At 40.9% G+C, this 9,852-nt stretch overlaps 1 protein-coding gene across 2 annotated transcripts; it reads right to left on the reverse strand.

Moving 5' to 3' along the window:
• Positions 1-1,028: 1,028 nt before the first annotated feature.
• srfbp1 (serum response factor binding protein 1) lies at positions 1,029-7,752 on the reverse strand. Of its 2 annotated transcripts, XM_071204754.1 has the most exons (4): positions 7,665-7,752; positions 6,154-6,612; positions 1,565-2,744; positions 1,029-1,528 (listed from the first exon to the last, which is right to left on the reverse strand). In XM_071204754.1, the coding sequence occupies exons 2-4, from the start codon at positions 6,607-6,609 to the stop codon at positions 1,386-1,388; spliced, it is 1,779 nt and encodes a 592-aa protein (XP_071060855.1). In that variant the 5' UTR covers positions 6,610-6,612; positions 7,665-7,752; the 3' UTR covers positions 1,029-1,385. The 2 variants fall into 2 exon arrangements, with proteins under 2 accessions (XP_071060855.1, XP_033950334.1); XM_034094443.2 differs by having other exon boundaries at positions 1,029-2,744.
• Positions 7,753-9,852: the final 2,100 nt, after the last annotated feature.

The raw sequence follows: 9,852 nt of genomic DNA on the forward strand, positions 1-9,852 counted from the left end.
AATCTGTTTGTCTTTTGAGGATGGAAAAAGCCGTTTAAAAGCCTCTAAATGTAATAAGCACTTAACTTGATTGAAAGTGGAATAAAAACATAACTTACTAAAATGTCCTGACTGATATCGAGGTGGAAATTGTGCCAATAATGTAAACATTTTTTACAAGAGACGTCAAGACATTCATAGTAAACTCACATAACACCAGGGCCGTGCCTGGCCAACATGAGGCCCCACGCAAAGTGATATGATGAGGGCCTCTGTTTTGCGAGCGTCGAAGGGGGGGGGGGGGGTGCTAGTGGAGCCTCGCAGCGGAGAAACCGTGCCACGCCACACTGATTGCGCCGCATAAGTGCATAGGTGCGCCGCATTGTCGGCTCAGGCGAGGGCCCCCTCCGCGAGGTCAGGCCCCCTCCGCGAGGCGAGGGCCCCCTCCGCGAGGCGAGGGCCCCCTCCGCGAGGCCCCCCCCGCGAGGCGAGGCCCCCCCCCCGCGAGGCGAGGCCCCCCCCGCGAGGCCCCCCCCGCGAGGCGAGGGCCCCCTCCGCGAGGCGAGGGCCCCCTCCGCGAGGCGAGGGCCCCCTCCGCGAGGCGAGGGCCCCCTCCGCGAGGCGAGGCCCCCTCCGCGAGGCGAGAGGCCCCCTCCGCGAGGCGAGGCCCCCTCCGCGAGGCGAGGCCCCCTCCGCGAGGCGAGGCCCCCTCCGCGAGGCGAGGCCCCCTCCGCGAGGCGAGGGCCCCCTCCGCGAGGCGAGGCCCCCCTCCGCGAGGCGAGGGCCCCCTCCGCGAGGCGAGGCCCCCTCCGCGAGGCGAGAGGCCCCCTCCGCGAGGCGAGAGGCCCCCTCCGCGAGGCGAGAGGCCCCCTCCGCGAGGCGAGGCCCATCCGCGAGGCGAGGCCCCCTCCGCGAGGCGAGGCCCCCTCCGCGAGGCGAGGCCCCCTCCGCGAGGCGAGGCCCCCTCCGCGAGGCGAGGCCCCCTCCGCGAGGCGAGGCCCCCTCCGCGAGGCCCCCTCCGCGAGGCCCCCTCCGCGAGGCGAGGCCCCCTCCGCGAGGCCCCCTCCGCGAGGCCCCCTCCGCGAGGCCCCCTCCGCAGTCTGCATGATCGGCCTGTAGGGAGGGGCGGCCCCCACAGTGTTATACATGTTGTTTACTTGCATGCTTCACATCGAAGAAAACAAAGCATCCATCAAAACGATTACATAAATATATTAGTAACATTTCATAACAACGTCAGTCAGGACATGACGTTATGTTTTATTATATCAATCACGTTCAGCGCAAACTCTATTACCGTTTAGGAAATGATTACATTCATGGCACAACACATGTGTCGCTGAACCAGACGTCCCGAATGACGACAGACGACAGACCACGAAGTATTCGGCTAAATGTTCCACCGACTAATCGGCAAACTTGATCTTCTTGCCCTGGAAGGCCAGGATCTGTCCTTGCTGCTCCTTCCTTCTCCGACTCGCCTCCCAAGACGGATGCAAAGCCTCTTCTGGTGGCTGCTGGGAATGTGCACCCCTCCCTCTCCGGTCGCCTTGCCTCGTGAAGTCTCCCCTCCCTCTCCGGTCGCCTTGCCTCGTGAAGTCTCCCCTCCCTCTCCGGTCGCCTTGCCTCGTGAAGTCTCCTCTCCCTCGACCTCTCCCCCTGAACCCCCCCTCTGACGGCTTGGAGCCTGCATTTCTGTCTCCTCCTCCGTCTTCCTCTTGATTTTGGAACTTGGCCTCTCGTCTGAAAGCTCTATTTGGACCTCCGTCACCCCTCGGGTTCCCTCGACTCATAAACCTATCCCCCCCTCTCCCTCTCCCCCTCCCCCCTCCAGACGAAGAGAGGGACGGACAGAAAACGGACTGGAACGAGTTCTTTTTCGACCTCAGCCTGGCCTCCAGCTCATCCAGCTCACTTTGAACCGGGTCTGAACTCTTCGCCTCGCTTTTCTCGTGTGCCTTCTCCCCATCTCCACTCTTCTGCTTTCTCTTCCTCTTGCATTTTCTCACTTTCCCGACGAAGAAGCCGCCGTCGTCGTCGCTTTCCTCCGAGAGAGAGGACTGTTTGTGGAATCGTTCCTCCGTGCTGTCGTCAAAGTACTCTTTCTCCTCGCCGTCTGATATCTCCAAATCGCTCTCCACCTCCTTCCTCGTTTCCTGGAGCGAATCGGGCGCCGGCTTCGTCTCCGGTTTCTTCTCTCCGACGTTACTTTTCGGCGTGTTTTTCACATCGTCCTTTTCTTCGCTTACTTTTACCGCGGCTGGTTTTTCGATCTTAGACTCGGGCGTTTCTTTGATTTCCACTTCAGCCGCTTTCACGCTTCCCTTCTCAATCTTAGACTCGGGCATCTCCTTTATTTCCACATCGGCCGAAGGAGTTGCTTCCACGCTTCCCTTCTCAGGCTCGACAACAGCTACCGTGTCAGTGTTTTTAACGATATCCTCCACTTTCTTATCCTCGATGACTTCCTGTCGCTCCACCTCCACTTCCTCCTCCACTTTCTCACTCTTGCGCTCCACCTGTTTCTCCGGCGTCTGAGGCGTCAGCTTGAGAGGTTTATTTTGCGGCTTTTCTTTAATTGCCTGCTTTCCTCCCTTCGTCCGCTCTTCTTTGAAGGCCTTCACCGCAGCTTTGATGGCCTCGATCTTCTTCTGGAACTGAGGATGAGTAGCGATGCGCGCCGTGGCCCGATCAGATATATCAGACTTTGGGTTTTTACACACGTGTTCAAAGTTCAGATTCCTCTGGAGAGCTGTTTTGGTCACCTGGGGACAGTTTGAACACACGTTAACAACAACATCTGTACTGCATATTAAAGTACTGCATATTAAAGTACTTCATATTAAAGTACAACATCTGTACTGCATATTAAAGTACTGCCTATTAAAGTACTGCATATTAAAGTACTGCATATTAAAGTATTGCATATTAAAGTACTGTATATTAAAGTACTGTATATTAAAGTACTGCATATTAAAGTACTGTATATTAAAGTACTGCATATTAAAGTACTGCATATTAAAGTACTGCATATTAAAGTTCTGCATATTAAAGTACTGTATATTAAAGTACTGCATATTAAAGTACTGCATATTAAAGTACTGCATATTAAAGTACTGTATATTAAAGTACTGCATATTAAAGTACTGCATATTAAAGTATTGCATATTAAAGTACTTCATATTAAAGTTCTGCATATTAAAGTACTGTATATTAAAGTACTGCATATTAAAGTACTGCATATTAAAGTACTTCATATTAAAGTACTGTATATTAAAGTACTGCATATTAAAGTACTGCATATTAAAGTACTGCATATTAAAGTACTTCATATTAAAGTACTGCATATTAAAGTACTGTATATTAAAGTACTGCATATTAAAGTACTGTATATTAAAGTACTGCATATTAAAGTACTGCATATTAAAGTACTGTATATTAAAGTACTGCATATTAAAGTACTGTATATTAAAGTACTTCATATTAAAGTACTGCATATTAAAGTACTGCATATTAAAGTACTGCATATTAAAGTACTGCATATTAAAGTACTTAATATTAAAGTACTTAATATTAAAGTACAACATCTCTACTGCATATTAAAGTACTTCATATTAAAGTACTGCATATTAAAGTACTTCATATTAAAGTACTGCATATTAAAGTACTGTATATTAAAGTACTGCATATTAAAGTACTGCATATTAAAGTACTTTATATTAAAGTACTTCATATTAAAGTACTACATATTAAAGTACTTCATATTAAAGTACTGTATATTAAAGTACTGCATATTAAAGTACTGCATATTAAAGTACTGTATATTAAAGTACTTCATATTAAAGTACTTCATATTAAAGTACTGTATATTAAAGTACTGCATATTAAAGTACTGCATATTAAAGTACTGTATATTAAAGTACTGCATATTAAAGTACTGTATATTAAAGTACTGCATATTAAAGTACTGTATATTAAAGTACTGCATATTAAAGTACTGTATATTAAAGTACTTCATATTAAAGTACTGCATATTAAAGTACTGCATATTAAAGTACTTAATATTAAAGTACTGCATATTAAAGTACTGCATATTAAAGTACTTAATATTAAAGTACAACATCTCTACTGCATATTAAAGTACTTCATATTAAAGTACTGCATATTAAAGTACTGTATATTAAAGTACTGCATATTAAAGTACTGTATATTAAAGTACTTCATATTAAAGTACAACATCTGTACTGCATATTAAAGTACTTCATATTAAAGTACTGCATATTAAAGTACTGTATATTAAAGTACTGCATATTAAAGTACTGTATATTAAAGTACTTCATATTAAAGTACTGCATATTAAAGTACTGCATATTAAAGTACTTCATATTAAAGTACAACATCTGTACTGCATATTAAAGTACTTCATATTAAAGTACTGCATATTAAAGTACTGTATAGTAAATTACTTAATATTAAAGTACTGCATATTAAAGTACTGTATATTAAAGTACTTCATATTAAAGTACTGCATATTAAAGTACTGCATATTAAAGTACTGTATATTAAAGTACTGTATATTAAAGTACTTCATATTAAAGTACTGCATATTAAAGTACTGTATATTAAAGTACTGTATATTAAAGTACTTCATATTAAAGTACTTCATATTAAAGTACTGTATATTAAAGTACTTCATATTAAAGTACAACATCTGTACTGCATATTAAAGTACTTCATATTAAAGTACTGCATATTAAAGTACTGTATATTAAAGTACTGCATATTAAAGTACTGTATATTAAAGTACTTCATATTAAAGTACTGCATATTAAAGTACTGCATATTAAAGTACTTCATATTAAAGTACAACATCTGTACTGCATATTAAAGTACTTCATATTAAAGTACTGCATATTAAAGTACTGTATAGTAAATTACTTAATATTAAAGTACTGCATATTAAAGTACTGTATATTAAAGTACTTCATATTAAAGTACTGCATATTAAAGTACTGCATATTAAAGTACTGTATATTAAAGTACTGTATATTAAAGTACTTCATATTAAAGTACTGCATATTAAAGTACTGCATATTAAAGTACTGTATATTAAAGTACTTCATATTAAAGTACTGCATATTAAAGTACTGCATATTAAAGTACTGCATATTAAAGTACTGCTTATTACCCCAGTGTTAATTTCGGCAGCTATTTTAGATTTAGTCTTTAGAAGAAGATATTTATTAGTTTTAGTCACATTTTAGTGCGTTTAGTCGACGACAGCTCAAAACGTTTCAGTCCAGTTTTAGTCGATGAAAAATCTTTACATTTTAGTCTAAATGTTTCCTCTCTAAACTAATTCAGTTGAATACAGGTATCTGAAATTTAAATCAAGGGGACAGCATCAAGTGTGGAAATTCGTAAAGCAACATTTCACTCTCTGAACACTTTACTTGTGTAATAGAGTGACGTGTGCAGATTCCCAGAATCCTCCACCAATGACAGGGATGCATTTTGACTGTCCGATATTCCACCATTAAGTACTTTCCCCCGGAACTATCTCGTAGATCGCGTTCACAGGAATAAGTCCCTGAGGGAGCCGCTGACGTCACTTCTTCTTCTGCTGCTTTGGGTAATAATGTAGTATACTACGTTATTTTATTTATATATATATTTATATAGTCTTAAAGTTACAACCGGCCCTTTGAGTGCAACCGTAATGCTGTTGTGGCCCGCCATGAAGTTGAGTTCGACCCGCCTGCTCTAAGGTATTAAAGTTACGCTGGGAAGTCCTCCATGTTCCCCGTTACGGTCCTTCTGTACCGTCTTAAACCTTTCCTTCGAATATTTTATGACTTGTAAGGTGTGCGTGGGTGCACATAGAATGAATTATCATTACAGTGTTTCCCCTACCATTGTCTTGGAGGACAAATTATTTTTTTATATATATATATATATATATAGCACCAAATTGCAACTAATCTCTATCTCCTGTCACTTTTCTTTTATTAAATAAACGCTTTCATTCCAAGTTGTGAGTTTAGTAATTTTGAAACACTGATGCATTAATCAATAACCCACGGCTCCTCTCTGCTCCAGACGATTTAAACATATATATCCCCCCCCCCCCCCAAAGCAGTAAGCCTGGGGGCAACACTGTAGTAGTATCATTACCACGTCAGGGGAGAGGCCCTTCATGGCGTGGACCTCCTCCAGCAGTCTGGCAGCCCTCCTCTTGTTTTTCTCGATCTCCATCTCCGTGCCTTTCATCTTCTTCAGGGCGGCAACCTGTCGCGTCATCTTCCTGAAGATCAGTGCTCTCACCCTCTTCACCTCCTTCCTCATCCTCACCACCTCGTTGTTGAGGTTCAGGCCTTCGTCCGGCCTCTTCTCTTTGGTTTTCACAGGAAAGGGATTCTTTTTCTTCTTCTTAGCCGTTTTGGTTTGAGCTGCAGCCGGCGGCACGGCTTCTTCTTTCGTTTCCTTTTCAACTCCACTTTCCTGCGGTCCATCATCTTCTTGTTTACCTTCTTCCTGATCTACCTTTTCTTCCTCCTTGTCTCCTTCTTCCTCCATCTGCTCCTCCTCAGCAGGTGGCACAATGTTCTCTGCTTTGTCCATGGTAAGCATGATCTGTTGAAACATTAACCCATCTTAACTCATTAACTGAATACAACTCACTTGTTCTCACAGGTAAAATCCATAACATGGTATTAAAGGTGGGGTAGGTAAGAACGGAGAAACCAGCTCGAGTGCGCTAGAACTTGAAAGTACGCAGCTGAAAAAAATCTGCCACTTCCTCACAGAGCCCCTCCTCCAACACACATGAATGCGCACACGACCAATGAGGGCACAGATACGTTTGTGCCCAGGTGGAAGGCTGACAGGCAGGTAGGCCATCCAGTTACTTTAGCCGGCTCAGATGATTGGTCGAGCTTTTTACAGCACCACGGCTTCCACAGATGAAATATTTCTATGTATTTATTGTCAAAGCATTTAATATATTCATTGCTGTCGGGATGTTAAGAGCATTCTATGGAAAATAACAAAAGGTGTTTCTGAAGTGAATGACATACCCCACCTTTAATAAAATAGTTAATTAGCAATAAATACTAAAAACCACAGAAAAACCCCACTTAAGATTAAGGTCAAAATTGCATCCATAAGATTGATTAGGAGACCATAATGCCACACCTTTAAAAACATTATTTAAAACATGTTTGTTGTTGTATTGCAATGATTTTACTCCGTTAACAGTACCAGCTACTTCTATATGTTTATATGGTCCTTGTTTTTTAAACTGTACTGCTACTTAGTTGTGTGTTACCATGGTATCTGTCATCGTGTTTTCATTATTAATAACGTGTGCCTATTCTGACTTCAGACGTGCATCAAAACGTCCCTAAAACACATCACTATTAAACCATACTGCTTTATCGAAATATTACATTTAAAAATGTGATTTCGCAGCTTAATAAAACTGAGTAAATACACGCATATACTGAGGGAGAAAAATGTGGTTTAATACCTCAGGAAAACAAACGTGGTGGAGCCAGCATGGATCACTTTTCACTTTTTTACGTTGTGAATATGGCCTTATTTTACGTATCAGTGACCTCAACACAACGTGTATAGGCGTATTAAGTATATTAAAACTCGCTGTCACGCAATAATATGACACTTACCGTTCAGAAGTGGATATTAAACACTTCAAATTAAGAAAAACGTCTCGACCCGTCGGGGGCAGCCATGTTTTTTTACCTCTTCTGTGACGTCATTCTTCTTCTTCTGTTTGTTTAATGGCGCGTGGTAACCGGCGTTAAAAGTGCATTACCGCCACCTGCTGTATTCAGAATTCTAAATTTGTTACAGCAAGAAAAGAGCCTAAAAGACAGCCTAATATTAACCAAGAAGCATTGATAAAAGATATTTAAGATTTTTTTAAATTACACAACTTACAAAATACACATCCTGAGAGATATAGTAGTATATATATATTATATACCATCCTATTTGCATAAGAAGAGAAGAAGAAGAAGAAGAAGAAGAAGAAGAAGAAGAAGAAGAAGAAGAATAAGAAGAAGAAGAAGAAGAAGAAGAAGAAGAAGAAGAATTGGGAGATTAACCATAGACTGTAGATATAAAGGATGAAACCTATAGATGTGAAACCCTCTTTAATGGTCCACACATGCATCCGGTGCCTTGCTCAAGGGCACCATGGCAGGGCAGGAGGTGAACTGGGACCATCTCCAAGTAGCAGAGCCAGTCCTCTCTCGCCATATTTTAATGTTCTGGTCGGGGACTTGAACCGGCGACCCTACAGCTCCCAGTCCAAGCCCCTACTGACTGACACACTGCCGTATGTACAGTATGTCTATGCTCCTGTAGTATTTTCGACTTTTTTAAGAAATTTTTTTATTATCCATAACATTTATATTCTTATATTGCTTGTATTTGATTACTATTTTTCCATTTTCATTACATTTTGTAATTGTATTTCTCTATTTCACTTTTAAGTATTTGCATTTTAATGTTGAGGGACAATGCTTCTGCAACACAAATATTTTCCCAAATTAGATAAATCAAGTATATCCATCTATCTTTCTAGCCAGGGTATATTATTGCACATCTATTGGACGGCATATATAATATATATATATATTATTGCACATATTCATAGGCGTCATTGCGCTGGCGACGCTGGGAACATTTCCCCAACAATCTTTTAAAGTATGACTTAGAAATGTTCGGAAAATAGTGTGCACAAAGAAACGTAATAAACAAGAACACTAGTTTAGTGTCAAGAAGTGCAATTTGGACATGTTAGTATGAGGACGTGAGAGACACTGCACTTTCATTTAGTGCATCCTCATAAACACTGAATACAAAAGTACGGTAGTTTTTTGGTACCATTCACATCTTTCTTATTTGCTGAAGTTTCACATTGACATCATATTGCTTTCCATATGCACCATCTCCCACTGAAGACCAACAACACCTCTGACTCTTAGCAATCTGTGTATCCATTCAACCAAAGCTCGTCACAGTGATACCAGCAACATATACATGAATAAAGATTGAGACTGAGAGTGTATTATTGTGGACTAAAGGTTTAAGCATTGGTGTAAAGGTTCAACACCCTTTTGTCTTCAGCTATTCTCATAGCCATCTTAAATGTACATTATATCTGTTAAATCGTCATTATAAGCCATCAGAGGAAGATACACCTCGTAAGCAGACTGGCATGTTGATGGTTTTACTGCAGGGAACTGAAAAGGACCATTAATGACAGCAGTGCAAGTATGAAGAAAGTGATTAAACATAGATGTAATGTAAAATGACTGAGCACAGCAACAATAATCTATCTATCTATCCATCTATCTATTCATCTATCATTCATCCATCTATCTATCTATCTATCCATCCATCCATCTATCTATCTATCTATCCAGCTATGCCATCTAATCTATCCATCCTATCTATCTATCCATCTATTCATCTATCTATCGTCTCCATCTATCTATCTATCTATCTATCCATCCATCTATCTATCTATCTATCCATCTATCATCTATCTATCTCTCTCCATCTATCTATCTATCTATCCATCCATCCATCCATCTATCTATCTATCCATCTATTTCATCTATCTATCTCTCCATCTATCTATCTATCTATCTATCTATCTATCCTCTATCCATCCATCCATCCATCGTATCTATCTATCCATCCTTCCATCTATCTATCCATCACATCTATCTATCTATCTATCTATCGATACTATCCATCCATCTAATTCATCTGATCTATCTATCTCTCCATCTATCTATCTCTCTATCTTCTATCTATCTATCTATCTATCTATCTATCCAT

Source organism: Pseudochaenichthys georgianus, chromosome 11 (genome assembly GCF_902827115.2).
Source record: "Pseudochaenichthys georgianus chromosome 11, fPseGeo1.2, whole genome shotgun sequence".
NCBI classification, from domain to species: domain Eukaryota; kingdom Metazoa; phylum Chordata; class Actinopteri; order Perciformes; family Channichthyidae; genus Pseudochaenichthys; species Pseudochaenichthys georgianus.